Source organism: Mastomys coucha, unplaced genomic scaffold (assembly GCF_008632895.1).
Source record: "Mastomys coucha isolate ucsf_1 unplaced genomic scaffold, UCSF_Mcou_1 pScaffold14, whole genome shotgun sequence".
In the NCBI taxonomy this organism is placed as follows: domain Eukaryota; kingdom Metazoa; phylum Chordata; class Mammalia; order Rodentia; family Muridae; genus Mastomys; species Mastomys coucha.
Window position 1 is genome coordinate 32199082 of NW_022196896.1, and position 24951 is coordinate 32224032.

General features: G+C 36.6%; 1 protein-coding gene and 1 long non-coding RNA gene across 2 annotated transcripts in view; one reads left to right on the plus strand and one right to left on the minus strand.

Moving 5' to 3' along the window:
- Positions 1-24951, minus strand: part of LOC116089027 — a 29034-nt gene that overhangs the window by 3422 nt on the left and 661 nt on the right. Inside the window, exons 2-3 of the long non-coding RNA XR_004118112.1 lie at positions 23937-23990; positions 15811-15875 (exon numbers count right to left, since the gene is read on the minus strand). This is a non-coding gene — a long non-coding RNA (uncharacterized LOC116089027). The remainder of the gene's footprint in view (positions 1-15810; positions 15876-23936; positions 23991-24951) is intronic.
- LOC116089026 (short-chain dehydrogenase/reductase family 16C member 6) lies at positions 1771-24764 on the plus strand. The gene is made up of 7 exons (XM_031368783.1): positions 1771-1861; positions 2364-2710; positions 9329-9460; positions 16932-17031; positions 17444-17588; positions 21919-22044; positions 23897-24764. The coding sequence occupies exons 2-7, from the start codon at positions 2390-2392 to the stop codon at positions 24021-24023; spliced, it is 951 nt and encodes a 316-aa protein (XP_031224643.1). The 5' UTR covers positions 1771-1861; positions 2364-2389; the 3' UTR covers positions 24024-24764.

Sequence of the window (24951 nt, forward strand, 5' to 3'; positions counted from 1 at the left end):
TCAACAGGAAGTGACAATTACTTTTCTTAATATATTAATTTGAAAATTAATATTAACAACATATCCTATTTGATTGAAATCCAATAATATGAGGAATTGGAAATTGGTTTATTGTCATCCAGTGATCTCTCTACTTCGGTAATTGGAGAAATAGGTCCAACATTGTACAATCTATATACACTGTCAGCTTGTTTGTTTGTGACAGTGTCTTGCTGTGTATAACATAAGGGTCTTGAAATCTTGCTTCTCCTATCTCAGCCTCTCTATATGTAGTATTGTTTATTTCTGTTTTTACACTATACTATGGTTTTCAGAACAGCTTATATATTTCAAAAGTATTTATATACCCAAAAGAAACATAGATGATTAACTAGGGAGGTGGCTTGTAAGAGAAAAACAAAGTGAAACTGAATGCTTAGCTTGACATTTGTAACTCTTGTATCAAGTTTGAAGAAGAGGACTTTATAAGTTACTCTTTCTTTGAGATGAATGGTTTTCTAAATTATCACAGCTAATGAACCAAATTTTTACCCTCACTTAATGTCTGTGCCACCCTCTAAGCAGAACCATTGTTCATTGAAACAGTTGGTGAATAACTTTATGGATAGACCATCTTAATACCTACACCATTTCTTGAATGAATGTAACCTGTTCTCTGTGGGCTGAAAATGAAGTCACTCACTCAAGTCAAATAGCTTTGACCATAGCAGGAAGTCTGTATCCAAAAATCGAGCCTACAATTCATTTCTTGGTGCAGCAGAACTATCAACTCTCAGCTTAGCTACGATGGAGGTAAAATCCTTTGGTGATGTGAGAGTCATTGAAATACAGCCTTATTACAATGAAACCCAATGTCTAAAAATTGTTCTTATTTTGGGCTTGTACCATAGTAAGAGCCAAGATTTTAAACTCTACTAAATACAAAACAAACAAAAAGACTTTATATACTCATGTTCATTTAAGAAAATACTAGTAGTGATGTATTTTTTTTAAGTATACAGCTAATATGTTTGGATTTATTTAAAATTTATATTGAGAAAATGTATTTTCACTATTGCTGTAAACGAGCTTCTACATAAGACTGTTAAATCAATTGTTGCTTTATATCAAACAACTTTTATAATACTTATTTTTATTGTTATAATATTTTATAAATTTTAAGGAATACGACAAAAAATATATTATAGGTATTGAAGGGGGGTCTATGGGAGGAGCAGTGGTACAAAACGGAAACAAGAATGTGATTCAACTCTAATTAAAATATGTTTTTAAATGTTAACAAATTCAGATAAATTGAAAACACGTAACTTTTCTCATCATAATGCAATAAAAGTTTTTTTTTTAAAAAAAAAAAGATTTTCTGCTTCCGGTATAAAGTAGCAATACTATTCTTAACTTGTCCCTCCCAAAACTTATTATATGAATCAGGTGAAAAGAATCTTTATTTGTAGTATAATATTATTTCTGTATTATTATTAAACAGTCACCAAGTGGAAGAGCATTTCTATTAGATCATTAAGATGATTCATTTGTGTTGTCTAGGTTTGGTGGGGGGGGTTGTCTTGTTTTGTTTTGTCAACTTGACAAAAGCCAGTATCATCTGAGAAAAGTGAACCTCAGTTGAGAAAACTGCCTCTATCACACTGGCCTGCAGGCAAGTCTAAGAGGTGACTGATGTGGGAGGGCTCAGTTCACTGTAGACAGTGCCACCACTGAGCAGGAGGTCATGGATTGTATAAAAAACTGGCTGAACAAGCCAATCAGCAGCACTCCTCCATGGTCTCTGCTTCAGTCTCTGCCTCAGGTTCCTACCTTTAAATCCTTTCCTGACTTCCCTTCACGACAGACTGTAACCTATAAGGTAAATTAAAGCCTTTCTTTCCTAAGTTACTTTTGCTCATGATCTTTATCACAGCAATAGAAACCAAACTAAGACAAAGCAGTAGAAATGTGGCTAGACCAAGTGTCCCAAGTCTTAGTTTGCCTATCGTGTAAGGTTGAGTGAGTAGAGGCATAAAAATGTTATATCCTTAACTACAGAGGTATTCTTATCATCTATGGCCTACCTATCAATCACAGTATCTGAAAATGGGTATCTTATAAATTAAAATGTTTCTTATTAACATAAAGTGTTCTCATAATCATTGTTTATGTAATTTAATAATTAAGATGTTTCTTGTTGAAATAAATGTTATCATGATCATTGTTTATATAATTTAGTACTCATCAGTTAAGACAATTTTTACTAAATCTATAATTTGAAAATACTGTCTCATATATAAAGTGCTTATACTACTAAATGATGCACTGTACTGCAACTGTTGTAGTAAAATAGACTTACCAGTTACTTTTCCCCTTATTAGGACATTGCTTTCTTCAATCAATCAACATGAATCCAGTGGCAGACACAGCCATCTTTTTTGGAAAGTTTCTATATTACTTTTTAGAATCTTTAGTTTTCAAGGTAATTCCTAAAAGGAAAAAGGATGTTTCTGGAGAGATTGTACTGATAACAGGAGCTGGAAGTGGACTTGGAAGGCTACTGGCCATGCATTTTGCCGGCCACGGGGCCACTTTAGTTCTCTGGGACATTAGTCAAGAAGGCAATATGGAAACCTGTAGACTGGTCAAAGAAAAGGGTGATGTGAAAGTCTTTGCCTATAAGTGTGACTGCAGCAGCAGGACAGAGGTCTACAGAGTGGCTGACCAGGTGAGTTTATCACTATTCTTGCTACAATTCTGGGAAAACTGCTTCTAACCTGCACTTTTACTACTACAAGGCAGCAAGGATGGGGGGAGATTTATTATAGGTTCTCCCAAAGATTGCTACATACCTATAGTTTAATTCTGTTCATCTTAAGTATGGTTCATATCTAAGACAAAAAGCAATATAGCCTAGTAGAGCTTGACCTGGCTTCAGAGTCTAATACTCCTGACTGCTCTCCTTAGTGACCTACTCACTTCAGAGCCCAGTCCTGTCTGGCAGCTTTGCTTAGGGATTTACCGGTGGCTAGTAGACACTCTGCCAAGCCGCAGATCTCCTGATTTAGTTGTGCAACTTTTACCACATTACCTTTCAACACCCACCTGCATATCTGAGAAGTGAGAGGTTGGCAAGATCATGGTGTGCAACTTTAATTCCTCATTATCCCATGACTTTGATGACAATGAAATCACACCCCAGCTTATGGCACACCTATTGCCACATTGTGTTTTTTGAAAACATTATAAAGAGTATAAAGGGGAAATCACTCAGCATACAAAAGTTCTTCTCACAGTTTACCTACTAGTATTGTCTAATTTGGGTGAGAGGTTTCATTTTACCTACAATCCCCTTGGTAGACACAGAACAACACAACACATAGGAGATCAACAATGAAAACATCAGTGAGGCAAGAAGGAGAAGAAACTATAGGCAGACACCATTATTATTGCTTCCACAGAAAAGAAAAGGCTATTTGGTAACCGGATAATGTGTGTGATTTCAAAGGGATTTAGAGCATAGGAACATCTATGTTTTCTGCTCTCTGGCCCAGGCATGATTGAAATAGACATATTAGTAATCTAGACTGCAGTAATCTTATTGGGGAAGGAGCTGGACATATGGGATTAATGACTTTCTCAGAAAGGGTTAATGTACCAGCCTCTAGTCAGAGTCTCAAGACTGATTCAAAATATTTGAACAACCAACCCAAAACAAAGGTATACATAAAACTAGCAACTATATTATTTTTATCTTCTGTTACTCTTTTCATGAATTGTGTACTGCCTAAACCAGTTAATCAACACACCTTGGCCTTATGAAATATATTTTGCTATTATCATTCCTGTTAAACAGAGGAAGAAGCCACGGAGCAATGACTTTATAGTTTACCCAAGATCATAATGCAGAAACTGGCAAGAGACAGTCATGGCCAGGTAGCTGAGAGTCACAAGGTACATACAGTTTGACCACAGAATCCCCAAGAAATTTCTTTGCAATCCAGTTTCTATATGTGCAAGTCAATTTTGGCTTTATTTAAAATTACTTACTGAGTGACCTTGATACCTTCTGAGCCTCTCAGCACATACTTTCCTGGTCCTCTTTCTTTGATTGAGGACCCACAAGATTTGAGCTTTTGTAACTCACTGACAGAAAATAACAATGTGACCATTATAGATCCGTGGGTCCATTTTGATACAGAACAGGGGGAATCAAATGGGAAAGAAACATGGCAGAAAGAGCTCCCGGCAGAACAGATTTGGGGTGAATTTAATGTAATTTGATGAGTGGGGAATTCTGTCCCAGAACCAGGCTTCAGCTAGTTCAGGATGCCCAGAAAAACCTTTGCTTCTGTCTCTGATCATATACAAATTTCACAGGAACTATCATTTTGCTACTTTGTCCATTATGAAACAGAGACAGGGAGAGTTGAAGGAACATAGCCAGGTCATGAATCAGGAAACCAATGGACCTAAAGTGGCCCTAGAACCCCTATTACTTTATCACAGGAGCATCATCAATGAGCTGTGAGCAATGTGAACATCCCCCAGCCTTTCCCTGTGCTGAAACATATCATCACCTTCTACACCATCATCCCTGTCTCCCTACAAAGCATTCTGTTCTGCTTGAAATTTCCTTGGTGACCAGAAGAAAAAGATTCTAAAAACTTAGAAATATTTGACATTGAAATATATCTAAAAGGTTTCTTTTGGCACTATCTTATAAGTAGCATGTTTCCAAGTTTACCCCTCTATCATAATTTTGGCTTAATTGTAGTTAGTTCTTAAGTACTGAGAAACCCAAATACTTTACCTGTAAGACTTTAATAAATGGCAGACATCATCCTCACCCTTGAAATGGATGAAAAACAGTTAGTGTGGCAGCATTCCAAAGGGCAGAGTAATTAGCTTTCCATAAGCAGAGAAAGAAAGAATTTTCAATTCCAGCATGCAAAGTCAACAAATACAGTCAAACATAGTGACACATGACTGTAATCCAAACTTTGGGAAGGTTAAGGAAGGAAAATTGTAAGTTTGAGGCAAGCCTAGACTATAATCATGATGATTGAGAAGAGCAAATTTGTACAAGAGTAAGTATTACATGTCACTCCAGATGTGAAGCAGTGAGATTTTTGGCAGGTCCTTAGCTTCCCATAGCCTGTTTCCTCATCCATCCTCAAGCTAGAACAATGTCTTCCTTAAATGTCCTCTCTAAGTAGAGTGAAAATTAAATTCCACTATCTAGATGATAACTCCTCCTGCTGTAGTGACTCTCGGTTGCAGGACTTCCTCTTGGAGTGATGTCAATGGCCATTCATTCCCTAAGATGTTTAGTGATTTTATATGAAAGACTCTACCTCCTCAGCCCCATTTTTTGACCAGGTATCCCTCACTAGTCTGAGATTGAGCCCTTCTTTACACTGATTGTCTCACTAAACCAGTAAGATGTCCTTTACAACTTGGTCTTTTGTGGATGCTTTCCTTAGACCTACCTTCCTCCAAAGTAGAGAGGTCTAATCCCAACACCAACCTATATTAGCTCACTTACCTATATCAACAGCAGATAGATAGATAGATAGATAGATAGATAGATAGATAGATAGATAGATAGATAGATAGATAGATAGATAGACAGATCCAAACATCAGTTTAATACATATTCAAAGTATCTCCAACTGGTAGGTTCAGCACCTAGCATTGACCAGACCAGAAATTAGAAAAGTCAGGATATAGGCAATACTTCTTGTCTAGAGGAAAGAAAGAGTAGTTGTTTCTTCCAAAAGATTTGATTTGGAATTTTCTCTCTCTCCATCTCCCTCTCCCTCTCCTCCTTTCTCCCTCCCCCCACCCCCGTGATGTTTTCAGATCATTGTTTAATATGTTTACTACTCTGCCCCAGCATCAGCTTTATCACTGGGACCTACAGTCTGAGGTACTGTCTGAGACAAAATGGCGAGAGAGAGACACACACACACATTTTACTTAATATTCCTGGAGTATGCTTGACTCCAAACAGGACTCATGATGTTTAGTTGATTATGCAAGCAGAAGTGGACCATGTGAGAAGAAAAAGATGAGATAGCTGTGAAGCTTTTAAAAATCCTACTGAAAGATAATGTTAAGATTAGAACTAGTCTTTTTAGCAAAGTACAGAGGGTCACAGAAGTCACTGGGCACTGGAAGAAATACACCATTGTTCCATGCATGACTTACCCTAGCCAAACAGGAATCAGGGAATTGATTCCTCTTTCTCTTTCTTTACTTCTTACACACACACACACACACACACACACACACACACACACACACACACTCACACACACACCCCACATGTATGTATGTATATATATATATATATGTGTGTGTGTGTGTGTATATATGTGTGTGTGTATTGTATGTATGATATATATAAAATTTAAAATATATATACCAAAACAACCAATTAGAGACCTGATTCCTATGGAAAACTATAGAAATTAGCCCTCAGGCATCCACATGTTCACAATAAACCTAATGGCTGCAAGAAGAAAGATGCTCAGAGACACATAGAGAATGTCTTCACACTTTGCTGGCACTAAAGACCAGTAGGAAAGAACACCAGAGCAATAGAGATGCAAGCCAGGAAACAGGCCATGCTGGGGCCAGCTCTTTTCCCAATGACCCAGAAAGATAAGGTGGGGGGACCCCAAGCTCAAGTCCTGTCCGTGCTACAGAACAAGAGCAATACCTATCTAAGCATCTAAGCAACTTACTGAAGTCTGGAAGCAAAGAAGAGGGCTAGTGAAACAATTTGGTAGTCGGATGCTTGCCTAGCATGCACAAAGTCCAGGGTTCCCTCTCTATTATAAAAAATGAAAGTAATGGAAGGATGGATGAAGATAGGAAGGAAGGGAGGGAGAGAGGGAGTGATAGAGAGAGGGAGAGGGGGATGAAGGGAGGGAGGGAGGGAAGGAGAGAGGAAGAGAGCGAGAAGGGATATTACCCTTATACAGCAGGCCATCTTCCTATGGAAATCATTTTTTTTTTTTTTTAGACAAGGGAACAGATTTATTATGGCTCATGTTTTCAGGCCATGGTAACCTGAACCACTGAAGCCAATCAGGAGAAGCAGCACTTACTTCACCACAGGGGGCACAGGGCATAGCAACCTGCCTGCTTACCACAGGCCAGGAGTGGAAGAGAGCAATGCTACGTCCCACAGTCCCCACTGAAAATTCTTTCAAGGACTGAAACTTCCTGCTACACCCCACATTTCAAAGCTACCATGTCCCAAAAACTGAATACCAATCCTCAGGGGAACTTTCCAGATCTAAAATATACCATGCAAGAAGGAAGATGTACATAACTTTAGGAGGTCTTAGAAATGTATTTTATATTCTTTGAAGTGGACATTACATGGGTATATGAATTTACTAAATCCATCCAATTAAACACTTCAATGGTATATATTTGTAATGCCATATATGTTTAAAAACACATTAAGAGTTTTTGCTCTTTTGTGGGTTTTTTCCTCAACGTTAAATATATTTATATTATTTCCCCTTACATTTCCTTGCTTCTTTTCAAATTCATGTTCTTTTTCTCTGTTTTACATACATACATACATACATACACACACACACACACACACACACTTACACACACATGCACATGCATGCACGCACACTACATATATATGCATTATATATATATATGTATATATATACATTAAAATATATGTACCAAAACAATCAATTAGGGACCTGGGACCTGATTCTTAGGGAAGACTAGTTCTCCTCTCTCAATACTCCGTAGATGTTTTTGTTTAGAAGTGGGGCCCCCTCAGATAACCCCCTTCCCTAGTAGTATGTCTGTTGGTGCTGTCCTTGCTCAGGTCTTATGTAGGCTTTCATATTGCTAAGATATTTCATGGGTGAAGCTTCCCTGTTATTTCTAGTAGATAAAATCTCACATCATATTGTCTGGTCCTCTGGTTCTTATGATTTTTCTCTTTCCTCTTCCTCAATGTTGCCCGAGCCATGGGTGTGAGAGGTATATTGTAAAATATCAATTGGAGCTGGGCACCGCACAATCAGAACTTCTCTATATTTTGACTAGTTATGGTTTTTGTAATGGTCTCCATCTGTTGCAAAAAGAAGTTTCTTTGATGAGGGAAGAGAACTACACTTACCTGTGAATATTAGGATAAACATTTAGAATGCTATTAGGTATTACACGGGCTTAGTAAAGTAGAGATAGTGGATTATGGTCTAAGGTCCATGATCTCAACAGCCCCTGTAATTGGCTAGTTTTCCAGTACCAGGGATGATTTTCTTCCTCTTAAGTGGGCCTTATATACAATTAGACAGTTTTTTGTTACTGATAAGATATGAGTGGCATTATTGCATCCTTAGGGATATTGTGCCCTGATGGTCATTGTTGTGGTTTATAGGCATCACAACAGGATAGAACTTACTATTGACTCTTCCCTCTCTTAGCAGCTTTCAAACTGCCTTCCAGTTCTATGTAATCTGCTTCTTAGGGAGGTGACCTTTCAGGGGGTTGTGTCCAGGGTGCGTTGTGTCTTCATGAAGAATATACAAGTGATATTAAGAAGGAAATGGTTAAAATTGATGATGACTTAATTTGCCTGCAGTGATAGAAGATCAATACTAAAGGAGTAGGATGGAGGAAGGAAAAAATATAACACAAAGGATATTTGAGAAAGCCTTAAAATCATAACAATTTTTATTTATCTAATATTATAAATAGCACACATAAGTGCATATAAACATATATAGTTTAAATGAAGTTACTTGGGCTGACAATGCTGCCAGCAAGAGTCTCTGACCAAAATACCAGTACTAGACATGAGAAACCTCTTTTCAAGTTGTTCATCAGAGGAATCCAATAGACTCTTAGAACCATATAAGCTGCTGCTGTGTCTTTGGTTGTCCTCAAGAAGAAATCATGTTCTTTAAGCAAAATTTCCAAATTGGAATGTTTGTTTCTAAAAGTATCATAGGATAACTTTTAAATTGATAAATTTTTTCATGAAGAGACAAGCACAAATTAAAACTTTTTAAGGAACTAATATGCAAGTATGGTTGAACAGTGGAGGTGTGTTCTGAGGGCATATTGGTAAAGTGATTAAATAGATCTGGAAACATCATAGAGTCTCCTTACACAAGTAAATGTGGTTAAATGTCAGTAGGCAACTTAATCTTAACACTACCTTTATCTGACATTGGCATGCTGTGTACTCCAAAACTACACTTGAGTAAAACAAAGAGAAATGTGACTTAGGAAAATAAATGTCAACAATTCAACATTTCAATCAATGCTGTGCCTCTCTCCTTCTGGCTAGGTTAGAGAAGAAGTCGGTGATGTCACGATTCTCGTTAATAACGCAGGTATTGTGACAGGAAAGCCATTCCTCGATACTCCGGATCACTTGGTGGAAAAATCATTTTTTGTCAATGCCATCTCTCACTTCTGGGTAAGTCTCTCTCATGTTTATTAGTAAACATCAGAATTCTCTGCATTTCCAGAAGCAACTGCTCAGTTATTTGCCAAGAAATTGACCATTTGTCTGTTTTCTGTTGATAGTTCATTTGAGTCTCACCTTCACCAGGCTCTGCTCTATGTGGTCTAGATTAGTTTTTCCTGCTCTTGCCCTACCCCAAATTCTCAGGGACATCTCTAACTGCCTTTGACAATGAAAATGTTCTCTTCCCTGCTTCCTAAGAAGCTAATCAGTTGAAATATGATTGGTGGGAATAAAGAGCTAAATTCTTATTTTATGCTCTTTAATAATAATATATAATGTATAAAAGGTAGTGTACATTTAATTAGCCACAATGCCTAGAGGCTAAGGCTTTGGACAGATCCACTCTACAGAGTAGGTAAGAGACTGAAGGATCCGGGACTACCAAGATTCCTTCCTTGCGAGGAGCTACACTTGTCCTAGAAAATAATCATCAGTAACTGGTGGTGAGTGCAGAGTGCAGGATATCCAAGTGACTGCAGTCAGGGTCACAGATGATATGGAGACTATCAAAGAGGAACAGAACATCAATGTTTTGTCTCTGAAAGTCCTTGGAATGGATTTGTTTCAGGTCTCCTAATTCCTACTTACTGCAACTCAAAACTTTTGCAATCTTCACCATCTTCACACATTGTCTTCATCCTTGGTCACCATGAAGTGTTGTGAAATCACACTGGAGCCCACAGATTTATTTAAGTCAGTACTAATATGACAATTAACACAGAGCTTGCATACTTTAGATCTCCTATAAATATTTCTACAAGTTCTCACTTTTCTTCCCTGTTCATTTCCTCTTTTTTCCTGGATGACTGTAAATGTCATTCATGTTGGTAGATGGGCCGAAGCTCCACACACTACTAATCATATCATACACATAGAAAGCATCCTGATTCCCTCGATTTTAAAAATACTGTCCTGCCTGTCTTGAAAGCCATGCCCCAGTGCATGTCCCTCCGCCCTTGATGCCAGCTGTTCAGCCACTTCTTTTGTTTTCTGACATTTAATCATGGCTTTCCATCTTCAACCCTGATGCCTTCTAAATTATCTTCATATGGAAGCACGGTGGTAGTTCCACCGTATTAATCATACAATCTCATTTGATGGAAGAATCAAATAGTCCTTATTCAGAGGGACTTACACATCAAGAATGAGTACGGCTACATAGCATAGCTTGTAAACACTACCATGACATGGAAGTAGCCTCTTATCTATCTTCAAACTCTCTCCTTCTCTACTTACTCATGTTCAATTTCTTCCCAAAAAACCCATTAAACCATACTATGTCAAGCCTTCCTCAGAGGGTCTTAGCACAAGCTGTGTTGTCTGACAAAATTCTTCCTCCTGACTCTCATCCTTCTGGCTTCTTGTTGTCATTGAGCCTGTACTTTTATATCATGTCTAAATACAGTTGTGACCTTAATGGTTCACATAATTAACAGTAAAAGGATTCAATAAATGCGCATAAGCCATTGTGGTATATGTCAGCAAATTTAGGCATTATTCTGAGCAGCTAATAAACCCAGGGCATCCACTTCCATCCAAAAACTACAGAGAGAATCATTCATATCTAAAATTTGAGAGATTCAAAGTTCATATATTGCTTCCTTACACTGGAATCACCTGCTCCAAAGCTTGAGAGCCAAACTCACCATAGATAACTCCAAATGCTGGGCCTATAGCACTTCTAGTGAGAGATTTCTTTTCTCCAAAATGTTAAGCTTCCTATTCTGTGAAAAATTGCCTTATTACCCACAAATATTTTTCCCTGGATTCTATTAATATCACATAAAGAATTGACAAAGAATTTGACTCTAGCTTGCATGTACTTACAGCTTCCTAAATAGAGGAGTATAAGATTATAAATAAACTGAGATTTCAAACTCGTCCAAAAGAGTCCTTATATAAAATTAGTATATGCAGTAATTTTTAAAGAAATACACGAAGTACAATCCACAAAGCACAAGAAACTCAAGAAGAAGGAAGATCAAAATGTGGACACTTCATTCCTTCTTGAAAGGGTGAACAAAATACCCAGAGAAGGAGTTGCAGAGACTAACTATGGAGCAGAGACTGAAGGAAAGACAATCCAGCCTGATATAGCTGTCTCCCGAGAGGCTCTGACAGTACCCGACTAATATAGAAGTAGAGGCTCTCAGCCATTCATTGAACTGAATACAGGTTCCCCAAATGAAGGAGCTAGAGAAAGGACCCAAGAAGCCGAAGGGTTTGCAGCCCCTTAGGACAAACAAAAATATGAACTAACTAGTACCCTCAGAGCTCCCAGGGACTCAACCACCAACCAAGGCGTACACATGGTGGGACTGATTGCTCCGGCAGCATGTGTATAGTAGAGGATGGACAAGTTGGTCATCAATGGGAGGAGAGACCCTTGGCCCTGTGAAGGTTCTGTGCCCCAGTGTAGGGGAATGCCAGACCAGTAAGTGGGAGAGGATGGGGTGGTGAGCAGGGGAAGGGGGGAGGGAACTGGGGTTTATTCTTGTTGTTGTTTTTTGGGTTTTTTTGTTTTGTTTTTTGGAGAGGAAACTGGGAAATATGACATGTAAATAAATAAAATATCTAATAAAAGAAAAAAGAAATAAGTCACAAATAATGGTAAATTGCTTTCCCATACACATATCAATATACTCACCCCTCAGATAATAAAATGATATTTATATTAAATATCTGACTAGCCCTTTACAGTCTTTCCTTCATAACTACAGATTCAATCAGGCACTAACTTAAAATATTTGAAAAACAATGTTGCATCTGGAGAGAACATGTATAAACATATTCTTGCTATATTATTCCTTTAACACTAAAGTATAAAACATAATATATTGATAGCATGAATACTAAATTATGTTATAAGTAACAGACATGAGTTAAAATTTGCAAAAGAAAGTTCATACATTATTCACAAACAATATATCATGCTATATAAGGGACCTCTATAAGCTTGAATTTTGGCATCTATTGGAGTCTGGGAAATAACATCCCACCAAGACCTACCTGATCAGAGTACACTTCTTAAGGGCCACTAGTTTGAGTTAACTACTATGCAGTATAACTATAAGATACCATCTTTTTCTTTTCTTTTATTGGATATTTTCTTTATTTACATTTCATATATTATTCCCTTTCCTGGTTTCCCCTCCGGAAACCCCCTATCCAATCCCCTTCCCCATGCTTCTATGAGGATACCATTTTTAATCTTTTGATATAATATTAACAAATAATTAACCTTACCATTCTCTTAGAAGATAAGGTACATACAACACTGAACTCACCATCTCAACTAATAGTTCATTTTAAAATGTCAAAACTTTGTCTGATGATTCAATACTTTCTATTTCTGTGGGTACCCACCAGAGAAGACTGCTCAGACTTTAAACTAGTAGAAAGTCTCCTATTGTTACCCAACTATGGAACTCCCAAAACTTCAAGTCATTAAAACTGGCACTATCTATGCATGTCTAATCTCTGGTGATGCTAAAAGGTTGTCAAAGACACAAACTAAAAGCATGTAAAAGATAATCCATATGTGTAAGTCGGAAAGAAGCTCAACACTATCAGCTTTGTTTGTGGTAGTAAAAACATCACTTTTGATTTGAAAGAATAGATATTCCATGAAAATGGAAATCATTTTTCAAACCTGTAACAGAGTGTGGAAACACTCAGGAGATCATTCAATACATTTTTCACAGAGACAAAAGCCTTAAATAACTGCAATAAAATAAAATAAGTGAATTTAATGATTCTTTACATCACAACCTACATATAAAAATTTGAGAAGAGGTATAGCTTTTATAGAACAATTAGAATTTGTTTACACAGTTATTTTAATATAGAAAATACTTCATGGGCTGAGGAAATGGTTAAGTGTGTAAAAGTGCTTCCCAAGTATGAAAACCAGAGTTCTGAGCCCCAGAACCCACAGAAATGCCAAACAAGCTTGGCAGCCAGCCTGTAATCCTAGCACATGAGAAGCAGAGTCAGGAGATGCCGATGGCAAACAACATAGCTGGATAAGTCAAATTGGTGAGCTCTGAGTTCAGGTAAGAGACTCTACCTCAGTAATGGAAGGCAGAGAGCAAACCCAAGAGACAACTAGCAACAACCTCTAGCTCTACATATACACAACACACACACACAAACACACACATATACAAGCACACAAAAAATATTTCACAAGGTTAAAAGGCATTCTTGACAAATGATTGCTAAATGAACAATTCTCTGTAATCCTTTTCTTTCCTTTAATAATACCCATAAAAAGAGTTTAAATTATGTATTTATATCATTAATTCATCTTCAAAACATCCTTTAAGAAGTCCCCATCAGTACAATATGGGTAAGGTCCCAAACAAGCTTTTCAAAGCTTTAAGTTATATGCTATTCTGAGTGACGTGGTGAACTCTTAGACATACCATTCCAATCCACTGAGTCATTTCCTTGTCAATGTATCTGCAATACACGGCCCCTGACCATTAATTGCTGGTCACCCTATCAAAATCAACTATTTTGGTGCTGCTCAGCTGATGCTCAAAGAACTCCTATTTCACTTGAAAAATGGCCTCAAAGTACAAGGTCAATGTTTTTGTCAATTTTTGTATGCCAAATAAAAGTCAAAGGATTTCCTTTAGTAAGGAAAGAAATCATATGTTGAAGTTGCTAGTATGTAAAATACACTTAGATATTTTGAACAAAGAGATGTCACATTAATATAACTTTGTCACAGTATATTATTATACTTGTTTTAGCTTCTTCGTCACTGTTGTTTGTCTACTTGCTTAGTTTATAAGTTAATTTTATTGTAAGCGTGTAGATATGCACAGGAAAGTGCATCCCACACATATGATTTAATATTCACCAAGGCTTCAGCATTAACAAGGGTCTTAAGGTGCATCCTTTCTGGATAAGAGGTAAAGGCTCCTGTAAATACCCAGCCAATTTTGTCTTCAATTGAAAATATAGAAAATTAGCAGAAAATCCAGCCCCAGCACAAAATAAAACTCTGAAAACAGTAGGACTACTGTGAGTGGCTTACAGATACCCCTGAACACTTTGTCCCAGTAGCATTTAACAGACTGTTACAAATATCAATGTTCTCCCACTCACACCTGGGAGCTTTCCCTGCCTCAGTGCCCATGATTCCATAATAAACTGACACTGACTCACACCGTCAATTCTTTTATTCACTTCCCTTTCTTGAAAATTGCATAAGCTCTCAGATACAAAACTGGTATCATAGTGGAACCCCTACCTAGACTTCTAGACCCTGCATTTCACAAAGTCTAATGGATGGCAACATAGAAAATACCTATAGGACTCAATTAGAACCTTCAAGCTTTTGAGCTGAAAGACAATACCCAGATCCTGCCACTATTAACCAGCATACAGTCATGACAAGATTTCTATCACTTAAAGAGAAAGATGCCATAACTTCAAGGAACAGATCCTTTAATTGACACTGAGCATGAAATTTAATTACATGAGCATGAAATGACAAAAGAACACAATTGTCATCAATGAAGCAGAAACTCAGGCATTAGTATAGCAGCTACAGAAGAAGGTTGACAAAACAAAATGAATCTAAGATGGTATGTTTGGTCCAGTAGTCTCTCCCTGTTAGATCTGTGCAGTCTCTACTGTGAAAATATGGCACTGTCAAACTCATGTACCTCCTAGAAACAGTGATGAATGATGGGACAGATCAGATCAGGCCAGTGTTTAGAACATACTAAACTCATGTTCTGAGCCAATAGAATGGCAGAGCTGACACAATGGTGACATGAGAAACTTGGGCTTAGATAGTAATAAGGAAAGGAGCACATGAATAATATCCTTGATCTTTTACCTGATTTTGACCATCAGGTGAGCAGTAAAAGGAAATGCAGCATGTTGATTTTAGCCATTATGCTTACCACAGCAATAGAAAGCAAACGGGGTATACACAGACAAACAAATACAAATAAATAAATGGATAAATAAATAAATTTGAAGATCTTTCTAAAGAAGACATTCTGGTGTGCTGCAAGTTGAGCCATTATCTCTGCCCTATTTCTACAGTTTTTCCAAATTGCTTATGAATAAGGTTTAGAAAAAAGGAGTCTATTACTGTGGTTCAGTAAATACTGTGAAGCTTCTCTGAGAGAGTATGTGAGGAGCAAGAGTGAGAGAAGGAACAGGGCATTTGTGGCATGGGGACTTATGATATCACTTACAGATAAATGAATGAAGTTTACCAAAGCATACCAAAAATGTTAGTCAGGTAGACAATTTCAAAGTACTCTTCTTACCATGCGATATCAAGTTTGCATTAAATCCACCTTCCTCTAGCAATTTCTTCCATTTCTGCTAATTCCTGAAAGTGAAGGAAAATTATACTGATAGTAAGATCTGAAATGTAAGTGTGATTGATTTTAATGCACATTGTCAAAAGTATATAAAGAACTCAGAACACTTTTAAAAGTTTCTGCAATTATATCGAACCAATGAGTATACAAGTCAAATAGCATTGACCATAGCAGGAAGTCTGTATTCAAGAATCCAGCCTACAATTCATTTCTTGGTGCAGCAGAACTATCAACTCTCAGCTTAGCTACGATGGAGGTAAAATCCTTTGGTGATGTGAGAGTCATTGAAATACAGCCTTATTACAATGAAACCCAATGTCTAAAAATTGTTCTTATTTTGGGCTTGTACCACAGTAAGAGCCAAGATTTTAAACTCTACTAAATACAAAACAAACAAAAAGACTTTATATACTCATGTTCATTTAAGAAAATACTAGTAGTGATGTATTATTTTTAAGTATACAGTTAATATGTTTGGAGTTATTTAAAATTTATATTGAGAAAAATGTATTTTCACTATTGCTGTAGACAAGCATCTACATAAGACTGTTAAATTGATTGCTGTTTTATATCAAACAACTTTTATAATACTTATTTTTATTGTTATAATATTTTATAAATTTTAAGGAATATGACAAAAAAGATATTGTAGGTATTGAAGGGGGTCTCTGAGAGGAATGGTGGTACAAAAGGGAAACAAGAATGTGATTCAACTCTATTTAATTAAAATATGTTTTTAAATGTTAAGATAATTCAGATAAATTGAAATCATGTAACTTTTCTCATCATAATGCAATAAAAGTTTTAAAAAATTAAAAAAAACAATGAGTATAAAAAGTTCTGGTTAAATTTCAAAGGACAAAAGTATTCATCGTTTTGTATATCTGAGCACATAATAAACTCAAAGTGGCTGTATACTTTCTACTTTTGTGCTACCTTAGAATTTCACACACCATTGAGTATTAAATAGAAAATCACTAAGTGGATTAATAAACTCAACAAATGCTTACAGAATAATGAAGGTAGCTAATTAATTAATGGCACAATGTGTTTATATTTCCTAGACGTGTAAGGCCTTCCTTCCTGCCATGATTAAAGCTAACCATGGTCACCTGGTCTGTATTTCAAGCATAGCAGGACTCGTTGGTACTAATGGACTATCAGGTGACTATTCCTATTCTCTATACTTTCTTTTATCCCCCAGAAAGAGGGCCTTTCCAGAATGCAGAGAGGTTCTTCCTGCCCCACAGGGAAATCTTACAATATTCAACCCAGGAGCATGCCCCCCCCCCAATATCCCTTTTCCCAACTGCAGACTGGGAAACATACCCTCCTTTTGAAAAAAACACATAAAATAATGTGTGTGTGTGTGTGTGTGTGTGTGTGTACCTGTTGATTCATTGATATTCTTGCATTAAGATAAATTGAAACAATTCCAGTGTTTTTATTAGCCACACTAGGTGGTGACACTCTGTCCTCAAAGACAAGCCAGAAGAAAAGAAAAGGAGATTTTTTTAATAAGTAACTATCAGAATTTTGAAGCTATATCACTAGTGTCCCCCTCACTTTATTTCAGATTATTCTTCAAGCAAATTTGCAGCATTTGGGTTTGCTGAGTCTCTCTTCCTTGAATTAACTATGGTAATGAAAACTAAAATTAAAAGCACCATTGTTTGCCCCTATTTCATCAAAACTGGAATGTTTGAAGGCTGTACAACCAAGTAAGTGAGCTCTTTCTTTACTCTTATAGAAGTCATAATACTAAGATAAAACAGAACTTAACAATGAGAATGTATTAAAATATCATGGTTTAATTGAGAAAATAATTTGCTTCCTATATAAAATATAAAAGTATAAATATCCCCAAATATAAAACATTTTGTGATATTTGTTAAATATATATAGTAAATGTTGCAAAGTGATTTTATATAGATAAAATTTATCTTTATTTATATAAAGATAGAAAATCATCTAGAATGATTTGAATTACTAGAATGTTAATGAAAGACTTCTGCATAGGGAGCAGTGGACTGCACTGTCCTTGATGTAAGGACTATGTAGATTTTATCATTGTTATGAAATGAACTGAAGGAATTTATATCACACAAGTCAGAAATATTTGTAGAAAGACAGGGAGCCAGCAGAAAGACCCTGAGAATAATTTGAGTTCATTGAAGCTATAAAACTAAGTTTAATTTTTTGTCATTATTTAGAGAATACTTTATTAGTTTTTGTAATCAAACCCACATAGATAAGACCTTACATATTTAATACAGTGCATTACCCCTGTACAAATGGAAAAAAATTAAATTCAACATTTCTAGACCAATATGGCTGTTAATTTCTGTACAATGCCAACTCAACACAGTAAACTGGGATTTTTTTTTCCAAAGTTGACAGCACAGCTAAAGTTTCCAAAAATTCAAATTATATATATATAATTTATAAAATATTTATATTTATATAAAAAGACCAATAATAGCAGTATGTTATGCATCAATAGCAGCAACAGCTTTTCCAGGTTCTGCAGTCATTTGAATAAAATTGTAGAGACATCCAGCACACTCTATTAAAAAAAAAAAAAGTAAAAAACAAAACCCCAGAAAACAGCACAGTTCTGTTACTCTTGTGGTACCTGGCATGATTTTTTTTTAAATTAGCTTAAGTTTAATTTTTTTAACAAAAAGAAATCTAAACAGGTGGAAAAGCATTGAATGTACAGGGAAAGATTGTCTATTACATGGCTCAAAGTCATAAGGACAAGCATTTAAAATTTCTAGAGGCTGATCCAAGAACAAACTGAAGTTGAAAAGACTGTTAAAAGAACTTTTTGAAAGTCCTAGTCCTGAAAGACCATGACATTAGAGGTTCCATACTATACTAGTCTCTATGTGGTAGCCACTAAGTGAGGATTCCCACCTTTCCTCAGCTCCTAGTACAGAAGAGCTGTTCTCCACATGCTGGCAGTGGGGAGTCCTTATCAAACCTGCCTTCAGCAGCTCTGCATAGAGACAGAAGTGCCCTGAATGAGGAGCCTCATCCAGACAGGGCGTGCTCCTGGGTGACGTATCTCTAGAGCACAGCAGAAGTGACAGTTTGGGAATTTTAGTTTCTTTAGAAAACACAGAAATATTGTAGGGATATATTTTCATTTTAATCCCAGGTATGGGATATGGAGATGCTTCAGATTGTCCACAGCAGCTGACTATGATTTGGCTCATGTTCTAGCAAGGGCGTGGTTTTGCCAGCTGCAGAGAGTTTCTGCAGCTGTGTAACATTTGGGATTCTGTGAACTTCAAAGGGTACATAAATGCTAGGGCTTTGAGAGTTGGCAGGCTGATGGTGGGCTGTTGGTTGACCATTGCTTGGTTGCTGTTGGTTTTATGCAAAGAAACAAGAAGAAATTAGATATCCTGATGGCAAAAATCAAACTTGCTCCACAAAACTCTATGCCCCCAGTGAGCAAAAAGTAGTCTAACAATTATGTCACCCCCTTCCCCTATATCACTTTTTTCTTTCCTAGCTAGTGTTGGGTTAAAATGGAAGAAAGGGGATAAAGGGGGGTGGAAGAAGAACCCACAAAGAACCAAAATACAGCTATAGGCACCTCCTGTTTCTAGAGTGGTGCCTTGTTGTTATAGAGCTCCAGGACCCTTCACAGTCAAACATTAGGCCCCATATCTTCAAGTCTCCTAAAAGAAATGGATATTAGGTAGACTTGCCAGAGGTCTGGCATCAGTATATATTGTCTTCTCAGGCTCTAGGTTATTGGAAATCCATAGAGGATGGTGGCAGAAGCTGTCACTTCTAGGTCCTTCCAGATAAGTTGGACAGAAACAGTCAATGAAAACCAATAAATTACTAGCAAAATTCAGGTTCCAGAATCACTTCATCAAGAGTTTGGTATGCTGCCACTGTGATCAGCTGCTGACTTTTTTAAAGGCACCAGAAGTGTTTTGGAAGGCAGGACATTTCCCACCCAGTCCTTCCCTTGATCCCTGTGTGGATTATGTAGGGAGCAACTGGGAGAAAACATCAGAAATTTTAAGAATTGGGGCAGAATTGAGAATAGCAAGTAAATTGTCCTGAAGTGTTCCAAAAAGCTGGTTTGTTGTTAAACTTTCCAAAGTCTGCCACACATACATGAAAGCCAGCAAGTGCAGTAACTGTCATGTATTACACTGTGCTGGCTGTTTTCTCAAGGCAGTTTAAACTCATGGGAGTCTCAACCCTCCAGGAGAGGAGCAGAATTTGGTTGTGTGACAAGGGAATTTCTGGGAACTGCCATTCCAATTATCAGATAGGAAATACTAATTATTTCCTTGTAGTATATAACATGAGTAGTTTTCGGGGGGGAGCTCTGTGGTTTTAATCAATGTTTGCCTAGAATCCCTCAATCTCTGCATGTCAGTCTTCCATTAAAATTGAAGATGTATTTTAAAGTTACTTGCAGGGAAAAAAATGGACTGGTTCCTGAACAGAATAATCACCATGTTATCATAGAACCAATAAAAAGATTTTATTTAACAAAGTAAAGATGAGCAACATAGCTGCCCATCTGATTCCAAATGCTGGTTTTGAGATATTGCCACGATGATGTTCTTATATCTACAAATCTTAGTGATTATTCAAGTAAATTTTAGTCATGCTAATATACTTCTTTAGAAAATTTCTAAAACCTCAGAGAGCTCCAAGAAAGATGAATACTTGGTATTCCACATGCACATGGCATCATCAAAATATTGAAAGACAAAAAAAATAATAATCTTACAAACAGCAAGAAGAAAAATGTCTCATCATGAACAAGTCAACTCAGGTGTGATTAGCAGCTGAACTTTCAACAGAAACAATGAAAGCCAAGAAGACTTCATATGACACACTTAAGAAATCCACCAAGGATCTTTCCCAGCAAAACCATGTTGCAAAAATGAAGGCCATGGGGCTGGAGAGATGGCTCAGTGGTTAAGAGAACTGGCTGCTTTTCCAGAGGTCCTGAGTTCAATTCCATGATGGTTCATAACTATCTGCAATGGGATCATACGCCTCCTTCTTGTCATGCAGCCATACATGCAAATAGAACACTAATATACATAGGTAAATATATCTTAATAATAACAAAATCTTTAAAAAGAGAGAGAGAGAGAAAAGGAAAAGAAAGGCCACTACAGACAGAGTTCATTCTGTTGCTCCAACCTACAAGAAAGAGAAAGTTCTCCAGAATGAAACAAGTGACACCAGAGAACAACAAGAATTCCCATGAGAAAAACAACCAAAAATTCATCAAAGTGGATAACTGTGCAAAGGGCAGTCAAGCTATAAATTTCTTTTCCTTCTTGAACTAATTATGAATACAGTGCCATACACAATGTGTACACGATAGTATTGTTAAAAGCTCAAGTGAGATGACTGGGAACACAGTTATGTTAATCTGGGGAAATGATAGCAGATAGAAAGAGCCAGCCTGGAGGGACTCTGTAAAGTGTACCAATTGTCCTTTGTCCCTTCATCCTCCTTAAAATACAGAACTTATAAAGTAATAAGCACAATATGTAACATATGTAATTATATATTATAGTAGTTATAAAATAATATTATAGCATAGAGGAAGAAAAGGTAATGTAGCTGTATAGAAACAAAATTTCTATATCATACTCAAATTAAGGTACTATATATCTTAAGTGGATTTTGCTAAATTAAAATATATAGTATACCTTATATATAACCTTCAAAACACTAGTTAGCAAATAGCTTTAGAAATAAAATTTTAAGATACTAAAGGATGCCCAAGTAGATTTAATAGACTTTGACAGTCACTCTGCTCAATGATAAAAGAGTGCACACTCATATAGAGCATGATTCAAACCTTGCTCAAAAGAAATCATCTTCTTGATCATAAAGTGCCATCAATAAAATTTAAAATAATAAAACCATATAAAGCATATTCTCTAGCTAAAATTGAATGAAATTATAAATCAAAACAAAAGAAACTCAACAGCACTCAATACTGGAAAAGTCCAGTCTATTGACAGAACCTCTGTGTTGTCATTCCAGGTATCCACTTCTCTTACCTCTCCTGGAGCAGGAGTACGTGGCTCAAAAGATTTTCAATGCTATTTTAGAGGAACAAATTTACCTCCTCATTCCCAAGTTTGCATATCTTGCATTGTTTCTCAAACAGTAAGTTGGTGAAGACCTAATTGGCCTTTGGGATGATTGTGAACAAGTTGTCTGATCATTGGTCATTTTTTACCTAGAAGGTAACTTCACTATTATTTAAAATGGCAAAGAATTTTAATACTGCACAAGGAGGATTTATTGGACTTCAGTGAACCATGTCTTTGTTACTTCTGTATTAATTAAATTGAGCCATTATGTGGGCCTCTCAAGAGGCATTTGTTCTTACACAGAACCAAAAAACACACAAATTCTAGGGGAGGCTTTGGAGAAGTTTTGAAGTTGTTTCCTGTGATTTTGTTTTATTATAGTTATTGTTGTTGCTTTTATGTGTTTCTTCATTCACTTACTTGGGATTATTGGAATACTACCATGTTGCATATTTCAGGCTCCCAATACTCTTGCCTCTCCTTTCTGACTACTGTATGCAACACCACATTCAGCTTTTTATTATTTTTCTGCCTTTATTTTTCAATCACTTTAATTTGTATAATGCAGAGTTACACTTTTACAATATGGACAAAAATCCTGGATGTTTCTGGGGAAACGCTAAGGTATTTGGTAATTTCTTCATTTCACTTAGCCAATGCAATGTGTTCTGGTGTATTTGTGGGTAGATTCTCACAGGCCCACATCCAGTATGTACGCATTGTCTTCTGTGTGTTGCTTATAGCCTGATGGCTGTACGGAAGCTTGCCAGCATAGCACATCTGGAGTCTAGAGAATCAGATAGATAATTTTTTAAGATTAAATGGAACTACTAAAGCTTTCACCTCAGGACTGTCTCCTGCACTGCTGTATGACAAGATATATTGTCCTTGTGAACAGTGCTTAGAATCAGGAGTGTCTGAGGCTTCATGTTTATTAAATTTTAGATTAGTTTATAAACAATGTGATATCTTGAAGATAGAATCTAAGTCTAAACAGGTCATCCATGTGTTTCCTGCATGCCTACACATGATCCAAAGGTCATCTGGAGAAGTGCTTTTATTGTCATATGTCACATGTGGAGTTTTCCTCTCATGGCATCATGTTGATGCTTTGAAAGCTCTGGACTCTGGACCATGAAGATAGTGTTACTGGGGAAAAAGTTCATTCTTTATTATCCCTACCTACTTGTTACATTCCCTCTTCTTCCTCACTGCCCTAATTGCCTAAGAAAGTCAACGTCCTCTTTGTATGACTCATCACACTTGTCTCTGCCTTTGAGCACTCAACACACTAGACACCTGCCAGCTTGTGTCCTCTCTGAGGCCACAACTTCTAAACTCTTTCCTGATCTATGCTTACACTCAGCACAGGACCTGAGAAAGAATAAGCATGAAAAGAAATGTGCTCATTTGAGTTGGGCAGAACTAGGCTGATCCAAGCAGAAGTGATCTGAAACCCAGTGTTATCCTTGATCTAAGCAATGGCATTCAGTCTTAGATGCACATTAGAACCATCCTCACACTTAAAACTACTGTGTCACACACAATCTTAATTGGTATGCATTTATTCTAATTCTTGCTATTGTTGTCTAGTAAATAAGTATATACTGGGTAAATAGGAGCCATCTGATCTCTCCAAAGAGCCAGTGAATATATCAAGTGGAAAAGGTGTGATTTTTCAAAGCTTTGGGAATGACTATAGGGTAAAGAAAAGCCAAAAGTATCCATCATCATCCATAATGCTGATGGTCCTGAAGTACAATGTACTGGTATCTTTCCAGTCACCCCTCCCATTGAGTGATAGATGTACAACATGAATCTTGATCTTTCAGACTTTGTGTTATTTTCACTTAGTCCTTGCAAGTAGTCCCTTTGGTAATTTTGGGAGTTGTAAAGGATCATAACATTTCTCTGCTTTTCTCTAGGATAATATCTCCAAAAATGATGATTGCCCTGGGTGAGTACCTTGGAATGGACACGTGCATGACTTCGTTCACAGGAAGAACCAAAGCAGAGGAGCTGCAGATGGAAACAGAAAGGAAAGAGAAATAGCTCTGACCTCAACCATGATAATCACATATAGAGATGAGACAGTACACTTTTGGGAATCCCTCTAGTGGTTGCAGCATGCCAATGTACCCGGAGCCATCCACACTTTAGGAAGTATGCAGCTTGTCTTCTCAGGAGGCAGCTTGCACATGGCTCTTTCTCTTTATCTCCTCTCTCTCCTTGTTTTTTTTTCTCTCTCTCTCTCAAAAATGTTCTCAATATTCTGTCTAGACTGGCCTTTCATAATCCTCCTGCCTCAGCCTTTGAGAACTGGACTTGTAGACATTTATCACCTTTCTCAGGCACACTAATATTTTTCTAAACATTTATATTATCTATCTAGATTCCCATATAATTCTTCAGCTTGGTAAATAAAAATGTTGCAATCTTTTCAGTGAACTCTAAAAAGACTATAAGGATCCTGTGATAGGTCCTAAGATCTATAGGATCGTACCAATCCTATAGAATCATATCGATCCTATAGTTATAAAACATTAATGCAAATTGGCCCAAATCTCATTTAAAATAGAATATAAGACACTTTCAAAAAAAGGTAATTATAAGTAATGAGCTTGTAAATCAGTGCTGTGGACTGGTAATTTTTAGTTAAAAATATTTACTTCACAAAATGAAGGCTAATTTGTGTTGCCTATTAACTCCTACTAGGTTTAAATGATCATAAGAAGACTGTTAGTGTAACTAAAACTGATCATGCTTATTGGATTAAAGAAATCTGTAACTTACCAGTTTTGTTTGCATCCTAACATGTTGAACAATTCTTCATTCTTTTACATCATAAGGAAAATAAGCATTTTAGACTTTCTATATTCTACTGGTTTGTAAATAAAACTTATTTTTGTAATAATATCAGGAATGCTGCTTTAATTAACAAATCTCAATTCAAGGTATTTTACAAACACTTATAACATGT